We start from the raw sequence: 25674 nt of genomic DNA, 5'->3' as shown, positions 1-25674 counted from the left end.
GTTTGGGTCTCCGGGTCATAATTCTTATTACTCCAGCTGCTATTTTGAAAACTGTTTGGAGAACAGGAAGACAAGTCTGAAAGGACTCACAGATAATAAGAAGGGAAACGAAAACTCCGTCAGTTCTTTTCAGCAGTCAGTTGAAAATGCACAAAACTAAAAAGATCTGACAATGTCAACGATAAAGAGAAAGAAAAAACATATTTTGACCCATCAGATGCAAAAGAATGACACCATCAGCATTCTGAAAAATATAATTTCATTAAATGTAAACTGTTAAAGACCGTGATTCAGAGAAATTTTTTAATTCACATACAGCACAGGTGTTAAACTCCAGGCCTCGAGGGTCGGTGTCCTGCAGGTTTTAGATGTTTCCATGATCCATCACAGCTGATTTAAAGGCTAAATGACCTCCTCAATATGTCCTGAAGTTCTCCAGAGGCCTGATAATGAACTGATCACGTGATTGAGGTGTGTTGACCCAGGGTGAGATCTAAAACCTGCAGGACACCGGCCCTCGAGGCCTGGCGTTCGACACCTCTGACATACAGGAAAACCTTTCACAGTACGGCGTGCAACAACCTGTGTGATGACGAGTGACTGAAGATGAACGCGGGAGCAACACGGAGAAAAATGGGAAACTAATTTTAGCTTAGTTTTGGTTTTTGTTAAGCCACGAGCTGTTTCAGTGTATTCACCCCTAATTTTTGAGGCTCGTCTCTCAAACGGCCCGACTGTGTCCTAAACTGAATCACAGCCAGTTTTTCTTTAACATTAACAGGAAGTGGAACGGCAGCTCTCCATAAAGCCAAAACTCCACCATCAGCTTCCTTTTAGATGCAACATGTGACCCGTGGATCTGTACACAGCACACACACAGTGAGATTGTGTCTGTGCAGGCTATAAATAGTGTTTACTGTTCTCAGTCCATTCGGCTCTGTGTGTGAGAGAGTCGTGCGTGTACAGTGCTGTGCAATATCTGGCATTTAAATAATATTTATGGTTAGATACATTGTTTCTATAACAACAGGTAATCTCCTCGTCTGCAGTGGTGATGTGTGTCTTTCAGTGTGTGTGAGAGAGTGAAGGATTACTGAGCTTTGGTGTGGAGCCTCAGAGGAATGTTGACCACAGTTGTTGCCTGACTGTGTGTGTGTGTGTGTGTGTGTGTGTGTGTGTGTGTGTGTGTGTGTGTGTGTGTGTGTGTGTGTGTGACTTCCTTACATCTGTCTGTCATTGTGAAGTTCTCTAAGGTGATGTGAGATTGTTGTGTGTGCGTCTGTGACCTCAGGTCAAGGTCATTTCTGAACTGTTTCGGATACATTTGCGGTCTGGCTAATCTCATCTTTTGATTGGATCGATCCCCTCCAGCTGTTTACTGTCAGGCCGCAGCAGCTGCTGGCTAATTCGGCTTCAAAGAATCACAGAAAACGAACCAGCAAAGAAGCTGAAATTATTTTACAGGAAACTAAGCAACAGACACGTCAGCAGATTGTCTCATTTTTACAACGCGGGGGTGTAAAGGTGCCCTGGATTATATCGGTCGTGCTCTGTTCTGTGATATTTTACTCAATGTGTCCCACGGTTACAAGTACATGACTGCATTAGGCTGTGTTACGCAGAGAGCTGTAGTGTGGAAAACAGCAGACTGTTAGACACGTCCCCGATCCTCCTGATCCACAAACTGTACAGTGACTTTTCTAAGCCATTTTATAAACAGAAACTGCTTCACACGTGTACAACAAATCAGAAATCAGCATAGAAACATGGCTTAAGTCAAATGTGACCCAAGAATCCACAGAACAACAAAACTTTGAACATAAATCTAATATTTTTCCAACTTTTTCAGGCTGGATGATGAAAAATTATATAAAGAATACAGCTTAGGATTGTGAGTCATGTACAACATGAGCATCAGCACACTGCTGCTGCGTTTTCATTCTAACCACTGCAGTTAGTTTGGCTTTTAATAAAAAAGAGGTTTAATATATAAATGGTAAATGGCCTGCATTTGTACAGCACTTTACTCGGTCACTGAGGACCCCAAAGCGCTTTACACTACATTCAGTCTAAGGAGCTTGCAAAGAAAAGCGTCTGGGCTTCTTTAAGTTGTTTGAAGACGTTTCACCTTCATCCGAGAAGCTTCTTCAGTTCTAAGGTCAAATGGTGGAGAGTCCCAGATATAAACCTAGTGGGAGTTTCCCCCCACAGAGGGACAAAAGGACCCCCTGATGATCCTCTAATCGCCTGAGCCAAGGTGTGAAAGCGGGTGTGGGTCCCAATCAGCCAGAGTTTCGGGTGAGTTCATTGTGAAACCTGGCCCCACATTATCATGAGATTTCCTGAGGTCAGATGGCCCAGGGTGTGAGTGGGCGTTAAGGCGTCTGGGAAGGATCTCAAAACTGGATTATAGATGGCAGAGAGTTGGTGTCATAAACCACCGCCTCTGTTCAAAGATGGTCGCTCTTCTGTGTTGTGCCATGCGCTTGTGAAGTGGCTGTTTGGTCTCTCTACATTGGAGAGACCAAACAGCCACTTCACAAGCGCATGGCACAACACAGAAGAGCCACCTCCACAGGACAAGACTCAGCTGTCCATCTGCATCTTAAGGTCAAAGGTCACTCTTTAGAGGATGCCAATGTTCACTTTTGGACAGAGAGGACAGATGGTTTGAAAGAGGAGTGAAAGAAGCATCTATGTCCACTGTGAGCGACCATCTTTGAACAGAGGCGGTGGTTTACGACACCAACTCTCTGCCATCTATAATCCAGGTTTGAGATCCTCCCCAGACGCCTTAACGCCCACTCACATCCTGGGTCATCTGACCTCAGGAAATCACATGATAAGGTGGGGCCAGGTTTCACAATGAACTCACCCGAAACTCTGGCTGATTGGGACCCACACCCAGTTTCACACCTTGGCTCAGGCGATTAGAGGATCATCAGGGGGTCCTTTTGTCCCTCTGTGGGGGGACACTCCCACTAGGTTTAAATCTGGGACTCTCCACCATTTGACCTTAGACCTCCAAGCTCCTTAGATTACGATGACCTGGATGACTGAGAACCTTCACAGACACATCCACACACTGGTGATGGCAGCTACCTTGTAGCCACAGCCACCCTGGGGTGCACTGACAGAGGCGAGGCTGCCGGACACTGGCGCCACCGGGCCCTCTGACCACCACCAGTAGGCAAACATGGGGTTAGTATCTTGCCCAAGGATATTTAACATGCAGCCAGGAGGCAGCCTGGGATCGAACCACCGACCTTCTGATTAGTGCTCTGCCACCTGAGCTACAGCCACCCCATAGATATAGCCACATATAGATCTCTCTCTCTATAGATATATATATAGATCTATATGTCTCTCTCTATATATCCATATACATATATGGGGTCATTTGGAGTGACAGTGAGGGATTGGGGGGACTAGCTCGGGGTTCCCATGGCGTCTCTGTGTTCCCAAACTAAAATAAGTTTATAGCATCCACCCATTGTTCTGGGATACACTGGGCTGTACGTGGGAGACGAGATGAGAGCGCTGTGGTTGGTCTGACAGCTGTTTAAGTCTGTGCTTACAGACTTTAGTGTATCATGCAGGCATCAACACTATGCACGAATGCTATGTGCCAATGTGCATATAAAAGTTAAACTACAATCGAAATGGTCCATAAAAACATAGCTGTTAACTTTATCTGGGTTGCTTCGACTGCATGTTTTGGGCCACTGTCCATATAAACTGCAAAGCACCATCCAGGGAATCATCTGCTTCATTTTTATGCATAGATACCTTAACAATAGTGACAGCTAATGCTATGACTTTGTTCAACCCTTTTCATTAAAGTCGAGAGTCTGAACTTCAGCGGGTTCTGGATCGTTCCACTTCAAATCAGTTTGCAGTACATTAAATTGTCTCTGAATAGTGAGGGCAGTGGAAAGGCCAGAGCAGCGATGCATGCCAGCCACTCGCTCTGTGTATTTATCAGACTATCACCTGTGCTATTTGCACCTTAGCACAATGCGTCGCTCTGGCTTTTTACGAGGGGAGCTGGCAGGTGAAAGACCAGTCGCGTGTTTTGGAAACGTCTCCAGTCATTTTGCAGCTTAAGTGATGAAGAAACAATAACCCACACCAGTCTATGAAACAGCTTTTGAGTCAATTTTGAACAAAACACTGTTATTACAGGAATGTAAGTCCTAAACCTTTATCCAGATTGAGATGTTTTGTTGTTTTCTTTGGCCTCAAATAGGCCTGGTGGTGATGGTGACATGAATAACGTCAAATAGAAGCTAAAGTTTAACCCAAAATAAAATTGCATTACTTTTCCACTATGTGCAATATGATCCTCTCCCTTAGATCATATTTTTAAAGTTCTTTCTGAGTCCATCAGTTCAGCAGGGAGCAAAAAAACAAAACAGAATTTTTAAATAGAATTCAGAGTCAGTGGTTCAGTGTGTTTGTGTGTGAGCGGAGCATTTGCAGGGATTTATTGCGGTTGTGTGAGTCAGTAAATAGGCTTCACACAAACTTGTCCTGGTTTAGAGCGTATTAACTGGAGAGAGAAAGAGAGAGCATCGAGATGGATGAAAAAACGTAAAACTTAAAAGGTGGTTGGGACGGGAGAGGAAGGATGGTTCAGGTAAAAAGAGAACGGACACAACAGAGAGAGAAAGTCATGAATTCGGCCGGCGTCTTAGTCATTTCCAAGAAAACGTCAAAGCACTCCGGAAAATGAACTATTAGTTATTCCCTCTCTCCTCTGTCAGACAGCTGAGGGATGGAGGGATGAAGGCGAGAGAGACAGCTGGTAGGAATGGTTGAATGGGTGGATGTGTGCAGGGCTTACATAGATATGTGTGGTGTTATCAGCAGTACGTCTGTGCGTAAACCTTTATTTATAAAAGGGTCACAAAAGGCTCAGCCAACAGGACGGCAACAAGACAGGAACCCTGACAGGATGACAGTGAACCAAACACCATAAGACGGACTTCTCTCTGCGCTGAAGTCAACGCAACATTTTGTTTGATATGATACACAAAAAACAATACGACACAAAGATAAATATCAGTGTTTCTGCTCTTTCTGAAAGCTCACTTGCTAACATGGCCATCGTTGTTGTCCATCTGTCTATCCATAGATCGATCGTCAATCCATTCATCCATCATGTAACCATCCACCTACACTAAACTGCTAAACGTATTCACTCACCCATCCAAACACTAAATTGAGCTGTTTCAGTCACTTCCATGTTCATAGGTGTCAAGCACCTAGGCATGCAGACCACTTCTACAAACATCTCAGGAGCTCAGGAAGCATGGTACAGTGATAGGACGTCACAAGTCCAGTCAGGAAATGTCCTTGCTACTGAATATTACACAGTGAACTGGTGTCATAAAAAGGTGGAAGTGATTTGGGAAAGACAGCCATTCAGCCACAAAGTGGTAGACACATAAAATCACAGAGAACATGGTGTGCAGAGGTCCAAAATCATGTGGCTTTCAGATTAGCTCAAAACCAGTAAACAGAGAACTTCATGAAATGGGTTTCCATAGTCCAGCAGCTGCATCCAAGCCTTACATCACCAAAGCATGGGCAGTGGTGTACGGCACGCTGCCACTGGACTAGAGAGGAGTGGAGACGTGTTCTCTGTCTGACAATCCGATGGATGAGTCTGGGTTTGGTGGTTGCAGAGGCAACGGTACTTATCTGACTGCATTGTGCCAAGTGTAAAGTCTCAGGTGGGGTTCAGGAGTTGGGCTCGGGGCCTTAGTTTCAGTGAAAGGAACTCGTATAACTTCAACATACCAAGACATTTTGGACAACTTCATGCTCCAGACTTTCTGGGAACAGTTTGGGGATGGGCTCTTCCTGTTCCAACCAGTGCACAAAGAAAGGTTCATAAAGACATGGATGAGGGAGTTTGATGTGGAAGAACTTGACTGGCCTGCACAGAGTTGTGACCTCAACCCAACAGAAGACATTTGGGATGAATTAGAACAGAGACTGCAGCCAACCTTCGAGTCTGACGTCACATGCTTTTCTTAAAGAATGGTCCAAAATTCCCATAAACACTCCTAAACCTTGAGGAAAGCCGAGAAGAGCTGACGCTACTAGAGCTGCAAAATGTGGGCCGACGTCATATTAAATCTATCTGCCACAGTACTGCTGGGCTCAAAGCTGGACCCATGGACAGTAGCTCTGGGAGCAGCCTGCAGATTCCTTTGGTAATCTTTATAATATGACTGCCCCAACTTACACCACCTAATGCTATGTGATTTTCAGTTCCCCTGCCTGTTGATATGTGAGCTGGTCCTCAAAAACCAGCCGAACAGTGGAGCGAGCTGAGTTTTCACGAGATTAAAGAGGCAGCAGAAGGCTGGTTGTTCTCGGTGTAAAAATAGCACGATATCAAAGCTGAAAGCCGCGAGTTTAATCCCCACTGCAGATCTATTCAACTCTGCACAGAGAAATCTAATGTCAAAATCCACTGCGGTCCAAATCCTGCCTGGACTCGCTCAGTGTGTTATCAGTCAGTGAAACATGATGTGCATCATTGTCTTATTTATTACTGTCAGTGACTGATGGGGAAAACAGAGGATGATGGGAGCTTAAAAGCAGCTTCTAAGGCTGGTGTTTGCTTGAAAAGACAATCACAGTTTATTAGAGTGAATCTTTTCTATTATTAACAGATAAAGAAGCCAAAACTCAGAAGACCAATGCCATTATTTTCTAATTAAATTAGTGGTAGGTAGTTCATGGGTTTCCAGTTAGCATAGCATTAGCTGAATGTGGTTACAAAGTATTTTATGTGGGGAAGCAATTATAAACATTCAAAAAAGAAAGAAAGAAAGTGAACTGCTCATTTGTTTCCATTTTAGAAACTGCAATGATTTAAATTTTAACAGATAAATGAATTTATAGCTGCTCAAGCTGCTGATATAAGTTAGCATAGCTCGCATCTATATAACTAATTATTCAGACTTTATTAAATTACATCTTTGCTTTCAATGTTATTGTGAATGAATATTCTATGAATAGAAGCAGATACTGAAAACTAACTACTGAAGACACGAATGACTTTCACCCATCAAAAATCTGAGTCCTAGCACTGTGCTGTCATTAAAGCCAGTAAATATAAGAATTTTTGTTAACAGGTGGGCTATAAGAAAAAAAAAGTTGAAGAATAAACAGGAAATTTCTGTGAATTAATATTTTTTTAAAAAGTCTGTTTACCTTTAGAGATTTTAGAGCCTGAGGAGCAATGCTGACAGGTTTCTCTGATTTACCACATCAGCAGTTCATTGACAGCTTGGCTTAAGTTTGACGCCACAGGGTTAAATAAAGAATAATTGGGAGATAGCCTGGATGGGATACATGTCAGAAAGATGGAACAAAACACGGATGGGCAGAAGCACAGAGGGAAAGTCAGCAGTGGACAGTCAGTCTCCATAGATAGACCGGGATGCAGTGGGAGAAAACTGGGATGAGGAGGGAGCAGATGGGGCTTTGGTTCTGCTTTAGTTTGGTATTCTATCCTGACCACAGCAGGCCTTTTATGACCGTCCAGCAGACCAGTCTGCCCAGTCAGCTGCAGGGGAGGGGGTCACATGCTGCAGTGACCTTCACAGTGAGGTTATAAAGCAAAGTGATGCTCTTTGAGTTGCGCTATTGTGTTTTTCTGCACATCCTCAAAGATCTTCAAAACAGAGCCACCCAGCACAGTAAGTACGAGGCCCCCATGATGTATGCTTTGATATTTGAGATGACTGTCATAGATCCTAAGATGAGTTTTATTTGTACACAGCAACTTGTGTAACCGAGTTTTTAATACAAAAAGTGCAAAAATTTAAAGGATTCAAATTTCCCAGCAACCATCTGAAGGTGTTACCCAGTAACTGTATGAGTCCAGCAACACTGTGTGACACTCATCTAGTGAACTTTAGTTTAGTGCAAGTTTGCTACTGAACTGAGGACAAGATGCACGGCTAATAGACTTACTAACTTAGACTTAGATCCTCCCGCGCCGATCGGCGCATTAGGCGACAAGAGAACGCCATCGAACTCAGTCTATCGCAGCAGTTGTTGCTTCATCCCATGTCATCCCATGTCATCCCATGACACGGCTAATGGCTAACACCATTATTATCTGCTCCTTGGTAACAGCTGTAGAATTGTGACGCAGTGATGAAGTTACCTGTTTACTAATGTCCTACAAAAAAAATTGTTTTATATGTTTTACTTTGTTTCATTTTGCCAAAATTGCACGTTATTTTCTGTTGCATCCCCACTGGCTGCAGTCAGATCGTGAGATGGTCATCCTAATTTTCAGAAACACAATTGTGTCCCTGCTTATTCACTAATGTCATTTTGTATTAGCTGATCTTAAATTGTATTTAAAAGACCTGGAGAGTTCGTTTCAAATCTGCTTCATTTTTAATGAAATAAGGTGAAAATTGAGCTTCATGAGTAGGGATGGGTATTGATAAGATTTTCACGATTCCGATTCCATTTTCGATTCTGTTTAACGATTCGATTCTTTATCGATTTTTTTTTAAAAAAGGAGAACACTAAGGTCTAATAGCTTAGAACTTTGTTTTATATCTTCTCTTTGAACAAGATAGAAATTTAGGAGTAACATGGCCTTACAAACCCAACAGTGACATCTTAAGAGATCCACAGCCTACGGCTTTTCAATGGGGCGTCACAGGGTCCCCAGGAAAAAAAAAATGTAAATGTAAAATAATAAAATAAATATTCTTCTGTAGCAATAACAAAGTATAACATCAATTATTCTGTAGCAATTACACAAGAATATCCAGTAATGTCCCTGCCTACAATTAAACACATTTACTTACCGAAAATCATCTGCTGTGGCAAATGGGTGCAAACCTTTGACCACAAACTTAGTCACTGCTGGGTGACATTCGTCTATCCTGCCTGAAAGGAGACGCTACGGTAGACTGCAGTGAGAACTGCCAGCATCTGAGCCAGACTCTGTCTGTCTCATCATGGTCACCTAAATGCACAGTAATGGCAGGTTTTGTAATAAGGCAGATCGCGCTAACATAATATGCACTGTTAGTTGATTATTTACCTGCCGCATTAACGGGAGAGGACGTGCAAACGTTACCGCTGCTGCTGGGCTGAGATTCACGAGTCCGGAGCGGAATTAAAAACACGACATTCATTTAAGGTCATCGTGAGTTTTGTGAGCAAATGCTTTTGTATATTTGTAGTGTTTCCTCCCTTAAATTAAATATTACTTTGCAAGTATTGCAAGTTGTCCTGTTGTCATCCATTCTCGTAAAGCAAAACCAAACTTTTGAGCGTTTGAGCCGCTTAGGCGCCGTGTTTCCTGCCAGGTAAATGACGCTCCGCAACGTGGTGACGTCATTCGGGGCGACTGGAATCGATAAGGGAATCGTTTGCAAAAATGGCAAACAATTCCAAGGAATTGAAACACTGGGAACCGGTTCTCAACAAGAACCGGTTTTCGATACCCATCCCTATTCATGAGCTTCAACAACTAAAGAGTCTTTACTGGTGCTCAGAACTATGTGAATGTTCTTACTGAACCTCGTTAAACTAGAAAAGAACAGAAGCCTCAAAATATAAACAAGTACTAATGAAATATTATTATTTTGCTCTTATTTTATAAGAAGCAGACTGAGAAACAGCTTTCTGTGTTCACTCCCAAATAATCAACATTTATCAACAGTTCAATACGTTACTCACCATATTTGAACTGTGGACTTTATGTGGACTCAGGGGTGAATGGATTTAGGTTTATTAGGTCAAATGTGGCCAAGCAGATGATTTCTGCCCACTAATAAAATAGTCTCCTCCCAGTTAACTCTGTCCTGATGTTGAAAAGGAAAAGTGGACTTGTACAGCATTTTTCTGGAGTATTTGAGCACTCAGAGTACTTTCTTATGAAAAGCCTCATTCAAGCACTTTGTTCTATGCAGAATCACTTTTACACTCAGACATTTCAAACCCAAGATTCAGTATCACGGACTCTTCAACGAGTAGAGGAGGCAGGGATCGAACCACTGACCTTCTCATTTATAGACAACCTACCTTTTGAACCACAGATGCCGTAGAGACGCTTCACCTCATCTCGTGAGTCTTAGTTAAGGCACTCAGACTCACACAAAGGGAGATAACTGAAGGGTTATATTTACTAGAAGAATTTCTGCAGGCAGCATCAACTCAGCTGTGGGCAGTAATGCAGGGAGACGCCTGAGCGATGCAAAAGGATCCTCTTGAGCTGATGTGGCAGCTGTTAGCTCTCGGAAAGCCTGAGTAATGCAGCGAGTTTAGGCCAGAACTACTGTGAATGACTGCCATGCCAATTTGTTGACATCACAGTTTAGTTCAGCCCATGCCTGGGATTTACTCGCAGCTAAATAAAGATTTATAGTGCAGTCGATGGGATGAATGATCGTGGCTTATAATGACGGGAAAGATAAATGTGCTCATGTTCTATTTTTTTCTGACTGTAAAGAATTTCAAGAAACAGACGCAGCCTCTACATGAGAAACCTACTGATGACGTTTGCATTAAACAATGACGGTGCACGTCCTCTCAAGTGTGACTGGTGGAAAATGAGCATCTGAACTTTGTATCAGAACATATCTGCAGCCAACGCAACAGAACGGGAAGAAGTTGGTGCAGACGTTGGATCAGTGTCGCCCTACCTTAGCCAGAAGAAAGCCAGCTGTTATTTATTAGCCTGGTGATAAATGCTGCTGTCTGAGAATGCTTTAAACGTTTGCTCATGAGCCTTCAGAACATTTAAAGCAAAGCAAGATGGCAGAAAGTACCACATCTTTTCCACGTTGTTTGGGAAATAACAGCCCTCTGAGGATCTTTAATGAATGCTCATATCTGTGATGTTTGTGTTCAGATGTCTCGGTTCCTGGACATGGCGGAGTTTGGAGAAGCGGCTCGCTACCTCCGCCTCACCAACTTGGAACAGCTGGCTGCCCTGGCCCATGCTTTTGACGGTCTCCGTTTCCTTTTTATATTTCTCTGTACCAGAGGTGGAAAATACGAACAATCTGTACTTAACTATGAGAAAAGATACTAGTGTAAAAAAACTACTCCAGTAAAAGTCAAAGTAGTGATTCAACTTGTTTGCTTAAGTACTGCTGCTCTGAGCTTTAGTTGTCCCAGCTGAGTTCCATCCTCTACACTGAGACGATACAGTTTGTTGTTTTTATACTAGAAAGTATGAAGGTGGAATTCAGTGACTGAATCTCAGCATCATCACCTAACGTCCAATCAGTCTGTGCTACACCACAGCTGTGCACCAATCACACACTGTCCTTTACTACCAGTACTCCTTACCTTTGTAAAAAGACAAACAAACACGGGCCCACTTTAACACCAGACTATGACACACAGTGTGCAGCAACCCTGGTCATCAATACACAAACAGTACTGCCTTTCATGCACTACTGTTTAGGCTCACATCGCTTTGATGTCTGAAAGTGCGCACTGACGTGCAATAACTCCCCTCAAATGTTAAACCAGAAGTAAGGAGCCTGTTTCGAAAATGTAAACAGTAGAAAAGTACAGATATACATGTTAAAATGTAGGGAGTAAAAGTAAAAGGTTTTCAGGAAAATAAATACTCAAGTTAAGTACAGATACCTGAAAATTAGGAAATAACAAAGTAACAAAGTATTTGTACTTCCCACCTCTGCTCTGTACATAGATGCTGTATGTATATATATATATATGCTACTGCATACTAAATAAAATACTATGTAATCCATTTCTCTTAGGCACGAAGCGCATTTGGATGCCCGATGAAACTGAAGCATACACTGAAGTGGAGATCAGAGAGCTGAGTGGAAACAAGACTACTGTGGAGACCAAAGACGGACGGGTTAGTCAGCCAGCTAATTCTGATTACTCGATATGCTGTTTATTCATTATTATTATTTAGTCCTTTAATATGTTGAGTAGAAGCACGCAAGCCCCAATTATCCCCCAAAATAAAACGACATCTCCTTTTGATCTTTTTTGTTTCCATGCACCGTTTTGCTGTCCTGAGTTAAAATGTTGTTTTTCTTATTTCACAATCAAAAAACAAATAGTTAAATTTCACTTTGAGGGGTTTAACTAAAGCTTCACGTGTGTTTCAGTTTCTAATAGTAAACGAAGACGACCTCCAGCCAATGAACCCTCCTAAGTTCGACATGATAGAGGACATGGCCATGTTGACACACCTGAACGAAGCATCTGTCCTCTTCAACCTGAGGAGGAGATACAGCATGTGGATGATCTATGTTAGCATCTAATGTACAACCATCAAAAACATGTTTCCATCTTCCTCACTGTGTGTTTCTAACTGTGCGTCTCTGTCAGACCTACTCTGGTCTGTTCTGTGTCACAGTCAATCCATACAAATGGCTGCCGGTCTACACTCCTCAGGTGGTGACAGCCTACAAAGGGAGGCGCCGTGCAGAAATGCCGCCCCACATCTACGCCATCGCTGACAATGCTTACACTGACCTGCTGCAGAGTGAGTCACCTTTAGCCTCATCAGCCATGCTGTCAGCTTTCTCATTGCAGTCGTTACCTGGCAACCAGCCAGTTGATAATGTCTTCTATGCTGCACTTTTTATTCCAATTAAACATTAGAGGTATAGTCTGTGTTTGTGGTGTCAATGTACGGACCACTTTAGGTGAATGCGTGAATAAATCTTTTTTAACAGTTTGCTTAGTGGATAAACTTTGAGCTCATGATTTCTTCTGAATATTTATTCACTTGGTTTTATTTCCCCCACAGATCGTGAGAACCAGTCAATGCTCATCACGTAAGTCAGAATCACAGCTGATCTAACATTACGGTCGGTAATATGACATCATAATAAAAATACAAATGGAAATGTGAATTTTATAGGAAAAGCAAACCATGTCCTGTATATAAACGTGCAGTTTATTTAATTTAAACCACAGACTACATATAAAAAGATGGAAGTAGCTTCTAGGTCAGAGCATAAAGCTGTTAACCAGGAACATTCTTTCTATTGGCCAGCAGGGGGAGACTCCTCTAGTTTCAAAGTCGTGTACAAGTCTATGGGTAAATGCCTCTGCCACGCCCTTGATTATTTAGTAAATATTTCATGATGGCTTAATGGTCATAACCAAGAGTTTAGGGTCTTGTATTGTGGAAATCCAAATTTTAAAATAAGATGGTGCAGAGATGACGAAAAGTTGCTAATTAGTATCTAAAATACTGCAAAACTACACTTCTGTTCACAGAGACACCCATAGTAGACAAGTCAAAGGGTAGAGGCCAGACAGATTTGGACCACCCCTCCCTGGGGGTTGAGATAGGGCTAAAGGGACTCAGACCCAAACAGAGAAACACTGACAGAAAGCTCAAATCGACTTTGATGAGGAAGGATCTTCCCTGTGAAAGGAGTACGTGCTGCAGTTAAAGGTGGATTGGTCTCAACCTCGGGAAGCCAACCATTAACATCACTAGGTCGAGACTGAAATGGAATCCAAAAGGAAAGAGGAAGAGAGAAAGCCGGAGGAACACATGGCTCAGGGATACTGAGGCACCTTGGTTCTTCTTTAGGAACAGAAAAGTATAAACCACATACCAGGATTGGATTCTGAATTACTTCCAGTTCTTGGTAGCTGAGTGATCGTTAAACATCACAGCTCTCATCTGACTAGCATGATTTAACTCAGGGGTGTCGAACTCCAGGCCTCGAGGGCCAGTGTCCTGCCGGTTTTAAAACCCCCCCCCCTGGGTCAACACACCTGAAACAAATGATTAGTTCATTACCAGGCTTCTGGAGAACTTCAAGACATGTTGAGGAGGTCATTTAGCCATTTAAATCAGCTGTGTTGGATCAAGGACACATCTAAAACCTGCAGGACGCTGGGCCTCCAGGCCTGGAGTTCGACAACTGTAGTCCACATGGGTATCATGGCATAGGGATGGCAATAGGTCTTCCAGTTGTTTCAAGCAAGGTTCCAGTCTTGGTTGTGGAAGTGTTACACCCCTAGTCACTACTGTAGGAGAGCACAGGGCCTTGGTTTCTTCTGTAGACCCATCCATCGCTCATTACATCCAGTTAGTTAGCTCAACGGAAACAGCAAAAACACTCAGCTGAAGGCTTCAAAGCCTGTGCGTGACTGCACAATGTCATGATTTAAACCGAGAACAGAGAGTCGTGTTCTCACTTTGTCATGAACCGTAGTTCAGCACACAAGCTGGACCCAGAAGCAGAGACAACACGCCAAGGTGCACGCAAAAAAACTTTATTTTAACTAAGGGTGTCCCGAAGGGTCAAAGGAAAACACACCAGGTAACTAGAAAACCAAGGGACCGGGAAATAACTCAGGAACGCCGTAATCGGGACTGTGGGAGGCTGCAACAGAAAGAGAAAGAGGGTTACTGGGGAACGGAGAAATAACAGCATACGTGGGTAGAGAATTAATCTTACGGTCCAGATGGGGCCGTGGGAACCGGAGGGAGGGATGAGGGTCCGCGGGGAAGCTCCAGGTGATTAGAGGAGACGAGTGCCGGTCCAAAAACTCCAGGCGGGCAGGAGAGGGCTCCAAACACGTCGAGCTGTTACCGCTGAGAGGCGACTAACGGACTGGCGTGGAGCAGCTGGCTGAGCTGGGTTAAATGGTCCACCTGATCACCTGGGATGGGATGCAGGTGTGGAGTCGACAGCCACACCCGTGGGCGTGGGCATCCCATCAGCTCCTTGGACACCGGGCCGCGGACCATTTAATATGTGCCCCAGTGTATTCGTTCTGTCTTTCGCCTCAGAGTTGTAGAGTTTATACATGTCATGATGAAGTAGCACCAATATTTTATTGCTCTCATTCACTGATAAAGGCGTATTTTAAACTGTTTAACTGAAAATTGGCTTTGTTTTTACACCATCCTTTCAGAGGTGAGTCAGGTGCTGGGAAAACGGTCAACACTAAGAGGGTGATACAGTACTTTGCCACTGTCGCTGCTCTAGGAGAAAATGTGAAAAAAAGAGTAAGACTCAACAGTTTCCCTTTTCCTTAACTGTTCCAGTCCATAGTGAAAAAAAATACCCATACTGGGAATATGTCTTTGCAATGTTTCTCTTTGTATTCAGGGATCTTTAGAGGATCAGATTATTGAAGCTAATCCAGCTATGGAAGCATTTGGGAATGCCAAAACCATCCGCAATGACAACTCCTCCCGCTTTGTGAGTTCATCCTCAAGGCTGGAGTGGAGAACACAGCTTTGTGTCTCATGTGGATTACTGTGTAGACATGTTGTAAAGACCGTGGGTTTGTATTTGTGTGCTCCAGGGCAAGTTCATCCGAATTCACTTTGGCCCAACAGGGAAACTGGCGTCTGCTGACATCGACATCTGTAAGTGTTCTCAAAAAGTTATTCCAAGTTTGAATTTGTTAAAGTTAAACTGCACTAGCCGAACATGTTAGCCTTTCTACTCAGCATTTTTCAAATGGCATTTTATTATCACACAGCCACAAATACGTTTTAATTAAAACCATCCATCCATCTAGTGTAGAATTTTGTAAGGCATGCGGGTCTAAAAAGTATGGTGGCCCCTAGAGACAAAGCACGTACAAACTCCAAAACACTTGTTTTTTGTGTTTTGGAGTTTGCAAGTGTTTTGGAGTTTGCAAGTGTTTTGGAGTTTGTACGTGTTTTGGGATTTGCAAGTGTTTTGGGATTTGCAAGTGTTTTGGAGTTTGCAAGTGTTTTGGAGTTTGCATGTGTTTTTGGAGTTTGCAAGTGTTTTGAGATTTGCAAGTGTTTTGGAGTTTGTACGTGTTTTGGAGTTTGCAAGTGTTTTGGAGTTTGCATGTGTTTTGGAGTTTGCAAGTGTTTTGGAGTTTGCATGTGTTTTGGAGTTTGCAAGTGTTTTGGGATTTGCAAGTGTTTTGGAGTTTGTACGTGTTTTGGAGTTTGTACGTGTTTTGGAGTTTGCAAGTGTTTTGGAGTTTGCAAGTGTTTTGGAGTTTGCATGTGTTTTGGAGTTTGCAAGTGTTTTGGAGTTTGCAAGTGTTTTGGAGTTTGCAAGTGTTTTGGGATTTGCAAGTGTTTTGGAGTTTGTACGTGTTTTGGAGTTTGTACGTGTTTTGGGATTTGCAAGTGTTTTGGGATTTGCAAGTGTTTTGGAGTTTGCAAGTGTTTTGGAGTTTGTACGTGTTTTGGAGTTTGCAAGTGTTTTGGAGTTTGCAAGTGTTTTGGAGTTTGCATGTGTTTTGGAGTTTGCAAGTGTTTTGGAGTTTGCAAGTGTTTTGGAGTTTGCATGTGTTTTGGAGTTTGCAAGTGTTTTGGAGTTTGCAAGTGTTTTGGAGTTTGCAAGTGTTTTGGGATTTGCAAGTGTTTTGGAGTTTGTACGTGTTTTGGAGTTTGTACGTGTTTTGGGATTTGCAAGTGTTTTGGGATTTGCAAGTGTTTTGGAGTTTGCAAGTGTTTTGGAGTTTGTACATGTTTTGGAGTTTGCAAGTGTTTTGGAGTTTGCAAGTGTTTCGGAGTTTGTACGTGTTTTGGAGTTTGCAAGTGTTTTGGAGTTTGCATGTGTTTTGGAGTTTGTACGTGTTTTGGAGTTTGCAAGTGTTTTGGAGTTTGCAAGTGTTTTGGAGTTTGCATGTGTTTTAGAGTTTGCAAGTGTTCTGGAGTTTGCATGTGCTTTGTCTCTAGGGGCCACCGTAAAAAAGGGCTGAAACAGCACATTAGTTGACTGAAAACTTGTCTCAAAAACTAAAAGCTCTGGGGCATTGTTGGAAAAAGAGGCACATCCCAAACACTCCTAGTACACTGTGACAAATTACTGAGGAATAGTTTAAGTCATGCAGCAGTTACTATACAGTCCTCCAAGTTTCCAATATCTTACATTTCTTGGGCATACTTCATTTTATGGCTTGGTGGTATTGCAAGACAAGATGTGTTACTAACATCTCTGCGTCAGACACTGAAAGGTTGTGAGGTGTTGTGGGTGTCTCGCGATGCTTTGGCTGATGAGTGACGTAGTTTGTGTTTATTTTCCTCAGACCTTTTAGAAAAGTCAAGAGTTGTTTTCCAGCAACCAGGAGAGAGAAGCTACCACATCTATTACCAGATTCTGTCCAATCATAAGCCAGAATTACAAGGTAAAAAACAAACAAAAAAACTACCCAGTGCTGTAACCTGTCCAATGAAAGACACCAGCTACATAAATGACACTCAGTTTAATAGAACTGCATTATTAACAGAAACAGAAATAAAACCAAGAACATGCAGAACAATAAAAACAATGCACGTCTGTCTTTGCCTCTGCTTACCAAATAACTGAACAATAACATTATGAAATGTAACCACACAAAATATGAAACATGCCATTTACAGTCTGAGGAGTGTGGGAAGAAAGAGAGGGTTAACTGTGATAACTAATGATAAAATAATTTCATGATGTGTGATGCAGACATGCTGCTGGTGACCACCAACCCCTACGACTACCACTTCTGCTCTCAGGGTGTGACCACGGTGGAGGGCATGAGTGACGGAGAGGAACTGAGGCTCACCGACGTAAGAGGAACACAGCGTCTCAAAGAAAACTCTCTCTGATGATGTGTGTAAACTGTAATCTGTATGTTTGTGTGCAGCATGCCATGGACACGCTGGGCTTCACTCCAGAGGAGAAGTATGGCTGCTACAAAATTGTTGGAGCCATCATGCACTTCGGTAACATGAAGTTCAAGAAGAAACAGAGAGAAGAGCAGGCCGAAGCGGACGGCACAGAGAGTATGACCCACTAAACACCATCACAAAGACACAACAGTTAGTTTGTATGATGGATGCAAGCGATGCCGCCTGTCGGGGATTTTGGACAGAGCTTTCTGTTGTCTCGCAGTGTGTTATTAAAAATGATTTTGGTAGAATATGATGGAAAGATAACAAAGCAACAATATAGTTTTAGCCTTTTTAAACAAAAATTACTTTTTCAATTTCAATTTTTTGATTAAGGTACAGAAAGAACCAATGCAATACTAATTGTAGGCGAAAGGTCATGAGCTGGGATTAACTGCAGACCTCGCCCAAATCTCACAATACACAACCTCAGAGGATGTATTATGAACTTGTGGTTGAGCTGCGACAGCCATCAGTTACATATGGTTCATTGTAGTTGGTCTTTATAACTATCTGACATTCAAGTGAGCAAGTCCTCACCTTTTTTTATCTTTTTGTATAACTGTGAAAAACATGTCTAGTCTGTGCTGGTAGAGACCTCAGATAATTACCTGCATGTGTTTGTGTGTTAAGGTGCAGATAAGGCAGCTTACCTGATGGGCATCAGCTCTGCTGACCTGCTGAAAGGCCTGTTGAATCCTCGAGTGAAAGTGGGAAATGAGTTTATTGTTAAAGGACAGACTGTAGAACAGGTGATCAAAGTTTTCTGTCTTACTACATAAACTTGACTGTAAATTTCCAAACATGTTTATCTGTGGTTCCAGGAAAACTAACATCTTTTGTGTCTAGGTGAACTATGCAGTGGCCGCCCTGGCCAAATCCACCTATGACCGCATGTTTAAGTGGCTGGTGAGTCGTATCAACTCGTCCTTGTACACTTCTTTGCCTCGTCAGTACTTCATCGGTGTCCTGGACATCGCCGGCTTTGAGATCTTTGAGGTACGAAGGAAATACAAAGAGACACTTTCAGCACCTTCAAATCCAGCCAAGGTCCAGGTCTTTCCAATGACACCAAATATATGTTTTGAAGATAAATGCTACTGTAAAAATAGTGCGCAACCATTGGAATAAAAGTCGTGAAATCATAGCAAGGATATCCTAGCTGTCAGGTCAAACCTAGCACAGGAAACACTAGCAGATAGCTTTTCAGAGAAAAGATTTTTCTTCTTTGGTGTCACTCGTGGTTTGGTCCTTTTGCAGAGTTGAACATCTTTTGATCAGTAACTACAAAAATATGGTTCATTTCTGTTTGCAGTTCAATAACTTTGAGCAACTGTGCATCAACTACACCAATGAGAAGCTGCAGCAGTTCTTTAACCACCACATGTTCATCCTGGAGCAGGAAGAGTACAAGGCTGAAGGCATCGAGTGGACCTTCATAGACTTTGGTTTGGACTTACAGGCCTGCATAGACCTCATAGAGAAGGTATGTTTGCGTGTTACATGGGTTGCATTGGATGATTCCAATATGAAGCCTATGTGAATATGAAATGAATTAATTAGAGCTCCTTTGTCCAGCCAATGGGTATTCTATCCATCATGGAGGAGGAATGTATGTTCCCCAAGGCCACGGACCACAGCTTTAAAACCAAACTTTACGACAACCATCTTGGGAAGTCACCCAACTTCCAGCGGCCGCGTCTAGACAAGAAGCGCAAATATGAGACGCACTTTGAGTTGGTTCACTATGCTGGAGTGGTGGGTATCCTTTCATAAAGTCACTTTTTCTGTTGTTGGTCATTTGAAGTCTACTTGAAGGTGAAGTTCTCCAGTTTTATCAGGACAATTTAATTTTGGTCTTAGCTCAGATAAGCTACAGAGCTACAGCAGGGTGGTAGAGACGTTGTTCTGGCCTTTTCAGGTGAAGCCATAAAGCTTTTGATTTTACTCTTGAACTTGGGTTGAAACTCTGGACATGTAGAATGTTGCTGGGAAGGGAACGTCGGGATGGGAATTGGTGTGACTTTGAATAAGGAACACAAAAAATCCTAAAGATATAAACATGGAAAAAAATTGTGTTATATTCTCAGCATTGTTTTTAAAAGCTTGAGTTGACAAAAAAAATCTTATGATGTTTTATTTTGGTATAAATGGACAAATGCACATCCAGTTATTTATTATACAGGATCATACTTATGCTTTAAGTCATATGAGAGCCCAGTGGCTAGAAGAGCTCAGCAGCAAAGAGGCCACAGAACATCAGTGAAATTCGGTTACTTGTGATGACAACAAGGAAACTAGCTGATAGCAATGTGAACTGGATGGCTCTACAGTTAAAACAACTATCAGTGAGATTAAAGGATGCTGTTGACTGACAGGTGGGAAAAACATCTGGAACATCTACAAGCTAACATCTGGACATTTCCTTTGACCTGAGAGTGTCTGTCATGCAAATACACTTTGAATGCAACGCCTCTCTCTCTCAAGTTAGATGATGTCACATTAAAGATTTGGTATAAAAAGCTCGACTGACTGGTGTGCGTTGTAGGTGCCGTACAACATCACAGGCTGGCTGGACAAGAACAGAGATCCTCTGAATGAGACGGTGGTGGTCCTCTTCCAGAAATCCTCCAACAAACTGATGGCTGGACTTTTTGAGAACTTCATCAGCTCTGATATGCGTAAAAAAACCAGCTGCACTAAATATTTAATGGAAAACCGTTCAACTACAAACAGGAATTTAACTATATGAGTGTGTTTGGATTGAGTCTCGCTTTTTTGTGTTATTTTAGCTATTGATCCGAAGGCTGAAACCAAACAGAGGAGGAAGAAAGCAGCTTCTTTCCAAACTGTGTCACAGTTGCACAAGGTGGGTGTGACTGGCAGCTTCCCCCGAGACACCATTACAGTGCAATTCATTTTCCCAAGGTGCCACAGGAGAAACTGGGACTGTTATTGGAGGGCATAACCAGTAAGCTTAATTTGATCTCTTTATAAGTTTATGTGAGAGGGCCTCCACAGCAGTCTCAGTTTGTCATGTGACCCTTTAGCCCCTGCTGTACACTATGACAGAGGTTTCAACTAATTGTGTGTCTATTACAGGAAAATCTTAATAAGCTGATGGCTAACCTTCGCAGCACTCAACCTCACTTTGTGCGCTGCATAATCCCCAATGAGAGCAAGATTCCAGGTAAAACCATGAACCCTGGTATCTACTGACAGCTGGTGTCTGTGAGTCGTCCTCACCCAGAAAAATAAACTCGCTAAATGAATGACCTGTATGTGGTGGGGGAAAAGTTGTTTTTCACGTTGGCACCACTAAAGGTGTTTTTATCGTCTCGTGCCAGAAATATTACCAAAGATATTGTTACTACTTTACAAGTCACTAGGGATGCACCGATACCGATACTGGTATCGGGTATCGGGGCCGATACTGTAAAATGTGTGTGTGCTCATACTCGTAAAAGTTAACCGATACCATGAACCGATACCAACTTATTTCATTAATCAGAGGGTGGCTTGTCATTTCTGTTGTAGTTTTTTCGATTGGCCACTAGGGGGACATCCCGCGCTTTTTTTTTTGTGGTCATTTTTATTACGATTTTATTTTTTATCTGCAGAGAATAAAATAAAACCTGTCTTCCAATTCATTGCATTTGTGTGTGTGTGTGGTAGAAGTATCGGTTTTTGTACTCAGTATCGGCAAGTACACAGATCCAAGTATCGGTATCGTATCGGTTTGAAAAAATTGGTATCGTTGCATCCCTACAAGTCACAACAGACACATTATGTCTACATGCATTTGTTGATGCACTTTCAGTTTGGTTTTAGCGTAATGCTCGATTTTGTAAAGAAACCATCTGAAGTAATGACTTTTACTAAATTGCACTGAAAGCCCCAAATAAAAAATATTGTAGGACGGCACAGTTAAAGTATTCTCCAAGTTATTTTTTGAGATGCCTTCCTTTGTTTTTCCAGGTGTGATAGATCCCTTCCTGGTCCTCCATCAGCTCAGGTGTAACGGGGTCCTCGAGGGGATCAGGATTTGCAGGAAGGGCTTTCCAAACCGCATCCTGTACGCTGATTTCAGACAGCGGTGAGTCCCATATCTAACACATATTCATTTACTTCATCTGCTATTGCTCTTCAGTAATGGACTTTTCTTTTCTTCTCAGTTATCGCATCTTGAACCCTTTTGTGGTTCCAGAGGACTCATTTGTGGACAACAGGAAGGCTGTAGAGAAACTGCTGGGCTCTCTATACATAGACCACAGCCAGTACAAGTTTGGACACACAAAGGTACAACAAATTCGTGTTTACCCTGCCTTTGATACCTGTGTTGTTGGAGTTCAGCTGATGGTCCCGTTGCTTCGTCTCAGGTGTTCTTTAAGGCGGGTCTGTTGGGTCAGTTGGAGGACATCAGGGACAACCGTCTGTCTGAGATCCTCACCACCGTTCAGGCCATATGCAGAGGGAAGCTCATGAGGATGGAGCGACAGAAACTGATGCTGCAAAGGTTAGTATCACATCTATCAGGGGAATGAATGATAACAAATCAGTAAAAGGGAGACTTTAAAAACTTTTTAAGTGCTGAAGCCAGAAAAGTTGATCAGAAGGAAGGAGGAAGTTGTATTTGTAAGAAAGAAAAGCAACTTGACAAGTTTAAGCATGCCAAGATGTTTAAACTTTGCTTAGTGCAGCATGTTGCTGTTGTGTTGACTCTCATCACCTGTTTTTTGGGGCTGATGTGATTTTTTATTCTTCTTCCTCTCAGGGACGCAGCGATGGTGATCCAGTTTGCCATCAGGGCATTCTTCTCAGTGAGGACTTGGCCGTGGATGATATTATTCTTTAAGCTCCGCCCGCTGCTCAGGAGTGCCCAGGTAGAGAAGGAACTGGCCGCTCTGAACGAAGAGTTCAAGAAACTAAAAGAGGCCTACGACAGGTCTGTTAATCCGCCGATGTTTGAATCGGGGCTACAGCCTGAAATGAGCTGCACGCAGACAGACGTCTGATGTTCTGCCATGTTTTTTTTCATCAGGTCGGAGGCGAAGCGGAAAGAGGCGGAGGAGCGGCAGGTGGCTTTGGTTCAGGAGAAAAATGACCTGGCTCTTCAGCTTCAAGCAGTAAGACATAAAGAAATTTAAACGAGTGTCACCACATCAGGATCCTCACAGCAGGGTTTCACAGAGTAAACACAGAACTGAGTCAATGATGGCAGAAACCTGGTGGTCATTAAAAGGTTAACATAGGTTTACTTTCTGCATTCGATTGTGTTTTGTCCTGTTTATTGTTCGTGGTCTCTATAAATCTCTTTTTTATCGTCGGCCCACTGGTAGCAGACCCAGCGTAGTTCTGCTGCAGATTTCTTTAGTCATTTTTAATCGTGCGTTCTCGCCCTCTGAGGTCATAGTTGTCACGGTGGTGGACGGACTCAGGCACAGACCGAGGTAACACGGTTCAACAACACTTTATTAATCACTCCGGTGCGCTATGTACACGTGAAGTGGGGGGGGAACACCAGGGTCCCGGGGATTAATAGGGGGAAACACACTTCTTCACACTTGCTCCGCTCCTTGTCCAAACACTCCTCACACGAGCAACCCACTCACACTCACGGGGTCCAGGAATCAAAACGGGCGGGTCCGGATAAACCTATAAACATAGACGAGGGTAAGTCGGCGGCAAGTACGGGAACAACTGATTCACAATGAAGCCAGGCAATACTGACGAGGGTCACTCAATATTCCAGCGACGGATAGCTCAGAGCCCCGGCCTTAAGAAGATCCAGAGATCAACTGCAATTCACTCGAGATCAGCTGCAGGTGCGTGGGCCAAGGGCGGGAGCCCAATCAGAGCTCCGCCCAGGCAGACAGGCAGGAGAGAGAGACAGAAAAACAACAAACACTTGTGGCCACACTGGGCTGGCCGGGGAGGCACAGGGACCATGACTATAGTGATATACTTCCTGCTTTGCTATTTAAAATATGTTGATTGCTTTATTCTGGGTGCTTGTTTGAGCCTCAGCAAACCCTCTGTGGGTTTAAGCTCCCACCAGTAAAGAAACTCTCATTGTTTTAGTTATCCAGCTAGTCATGGTCATGGGACATGTGCAGTCATAAGAGCACAATTTTAGTCACTCTGTATACAGCGTAGTCCATTATGCAACAATTTTATGCACTTGTTCATATTACAGCTGTTACTGATATGCAGACTGGCCTCATATATTTAAATAACTTTTGGTATCCAGGAGCAGGACAACCTGATGGATGCTGAGGACCGCTGCAACCAGCTGATTCAGTCTAAAATCTCTCTGGAGTCAAAGCTGAAGGAGATGCAGGAGCGCCTGGAGGATGAGGAGGAGTTGACCGCCACGCTGACGTCCAAGAAGCGCCAGCTGGAGGACGAGGTGTTATCGCTGAAGAGAGACGTGGATGACCTGGAGATGACCCTGGCTAAAGTGGAGAAAGAGAGACATGGGGCTGAGAACAAGGTTTGTTCTCCAAAAGAGACCATATCAGTGCTTTCCATCACTTCCCTCACTCACAGAACGATGTTTGTTTTTTCTCTCCATGCAGGTGAAGAACCTATCACAGGAGATGGCTGTTCTAGATGAATCCATAGCATCTCTGAGCAGAGAGAAGGCTGCCCTGCAGGAAGCTCACCAGCAGGCATTGAATGACCTCCAGGCGCAGGAGGACAAAGTCAACATGCTGGCCAAGGCCAAAGCTCGACTGGAGCAGCAAGTGGACAGTGTAAGGAGAGATATTCCTGGATGTCTGACAGTAGGCTGCAATAATAAACTGTTATTTATGGATGAGCAGCTTGAGACGACTGGTTGAACCTGTGCTGTATAAATAAAATTGAATCACCTGAAGTTTATTCAGGTAAAATCTTCATATGAAAACTCAGATAAAGCATCTTGAAGGGATGGTTCACACTGAACTGCAATCCTCTGACCTGTGGGGCTTTTTATAATCCACGCTGTGCCGTTTGCTGTTTATGGGATATCAGCTTTGAAACATACTGCCATCCCCGTGCACACGTCTCACGTTAACGTCTCCAACATGGGTAGCTGTAACCGATCACCGATAACCACCGCCACGCTCACCAAGTCTCTGAAATGGACAGTTCCCCTGTGTTTGTGTTGTTTGTACCTTTTGTAACACTTGAATGGAATGAACTGAAACACAATAAGTGTTGCTGTGGAGTCTTTGTATCCATGCTTCAGCTTTTCTGAGTAAAATTCTGGTATTTTGCTTTTCTGTTATTTAGTTAGCAGAAATGTGTTTGTTTCAAACCTGCTAGCATTAGCTGGTCATTAGCATCTCACCCCAACCTTAAACCTTAACAAAATCCAAACGAGTGGATACAATTTTCACTCATACAGCATCACAATCGAGAGTAAACATGTTTAATTCTGCTGTAAAGCTGGAAATTTCAGCACAGGAGTGTGTTAGTCTTATTTTTGAAGCCAGCTTCAAGTGGACGCCACAGGTCTGGGCTTTTGGGAGATTTTGGCACTTTCACACTGATTTCTGTCCCTAAACAATCACTGAAATACCCAAAAGAATTTCTACAACCAACTTTTGAACGCTTGTTTAGCGCTGGTCCAGAAAAGACCTGTAATGTTCCCTGCTGTTATTACTGGTTTCTACCTCGTGTGCAGGTTGAGACTTCGCTGGAGCTGGAGAAGAAGGTGCGGATCGATCTGGAACGAACCAAACGGAAATTAGAGGGGGATCTGAAGCTGTCCATGGACTCAGTGAGGGACTTGGAAAACCAGAAGGAAGACCAGGAAGAGAGACTGAGAAAGTATAAATGTTTAGCTGAAAGGGCTCATTTTAACTGAAAAAAGGTTTATTACTGTCAATCCCTACAAAATGCTTTTGTCGTCACCCTTCTCTAAAGGAAAGACTTTGAGTTGGTGCAGCTTCAGTCAAAACTGGAGGATGAGCAGAGTCTGGCTGCTCAGCTTCATAAGAAGATCAAAGAGCATCAGGTTGGTG

The 25674-nt window shown here is 43.0% G+C and overlaps 1 protein-coding gene across 3 annotated transcripts in view; it reads left to right on the top strand.

Annotated features, from left to right (window-relative positions):
- The first annotated feature begins 7367 nt into the window (after nucleotides 1-7367).
- Nucleotides 7368-25674, top strand: part of LOC146494045 (myosin-7-like) — a 32085-nt gene continuing 13778 nt past the window's right edge. For 2 of the 3 annotated variants that reach the window (XM_085147230.1, XM_085147229.1), the window contains exons 1-27: nucleotides 9529-11009; nucleotides 11793-11896; nucleotides 12156-12299; nucleotides 12379-12535; nucleotides 12803-12830; nucleotides 14938-15031; nucleotides 15135-15227; nucleotides 15334-15397; nucleotides 17050-17148; nucleotides 17460-17563; nucleotides 17641-17779; nucleotides 18299-18417; nucleotides 18515-18664; nucleotides 18981-19151; nucleotides 19244-19423; nucleotides 20214-20346; nucleotides 20458-20534; nucleotides 20768-20855; nucleotides 21644-21761; nucleotides 21841-21964; nucleotides 22045-22181; nucleotides 22440-22610; nucleotides 22707-22791; nucleotides 23916-24158; nucleotides 24244-24420; nucleotides 25335-25480; nucleotides 25577-25667. In XM_085147230.1, the coding sequence (XP_085003356.1) occupies nucleotides 10877-11009; nucleotides 11793-11896; nucleotides 12156-12299; nucleotides 12379-12535; nucleotides 12803-12830; nucleotides 14938-15031; nucleotides 15135-15227; nucleotides 15334-15397; nucleotides 17050-17148; nucleotides 17460-17563; nucleotides 17641-17779; nucleotides 18299-18417; nucleotides 18515-18664; nucleotides 18981-19151; nucleotides 19244-19423; nucleotides 20214-20346; nucleotides 20458-20534; nucleotides 20768-20855; nucleotides 21644-21761; nucleotides 21841-21964; nucleotides 22045-22181; nucleotides 22440-22610; nucleotides 22707-22791; nucleotides 23916-24158; nucleotides 24244-24420; nucleotides 25335-25480; nucleotides 25577-25667 (3369 nt within the window). In that variant the 5' untranslated portion in view covers nucleotides 9529-10876. Of the gene's footprint in view, nucleotides 7722-9528; nucleotides 11010-11792; nucleotides 11897-12155; nucleotides 12300-12378; nucleotides 12536-12802; nucleotides 12831-14937; nucleotides 15032-15134; nucleotides 15228-15333; nucleotides 15398-17049; nucleotides 17149-17459; nucleotides 17564-17640; nucleotides 17780-18298; nucleotides 18418-18514; nucleotides 18665-18980; nucleotides 19152-19243; nucleotides 19424-20213; nucleotides 20347-20457; nucleotides 20535-20767; nucleotides 20856-21643; nucleotides 21762-21840; nucleotides 21965-22044; nucleotides 22182-22439; nucleotides 22611-22706; nucleotides 22792-23915; nucleotides 24159-24243; nucleotides 24421-25334; nucleotides 25481-25576; nucleotides 25668-25674 lie in introns of those variants that run through there. The other variant, XM_085147231.1, reaches the window with a different exon arrangement.

The sequence above is a fragment of the Neolamprologus multifasciatus genome, chromosome 20 (genome assembly GCF_963576455.1).
Source record: "Neolamprologus multifasciatus chromosome 20, fNeoMul1.2, whole genome shotgun sequence".
Classification (NCBI taxonomy): Eukaryota; Metazoa; Chordata; class Actinopteri; order Cichliformes; family Cichlidae; genus Neolamprologus; species Neolamprologus multifasciatus.
This window is presented reverse-complemented; position numbering and strand designations above follow the sequence as displayed.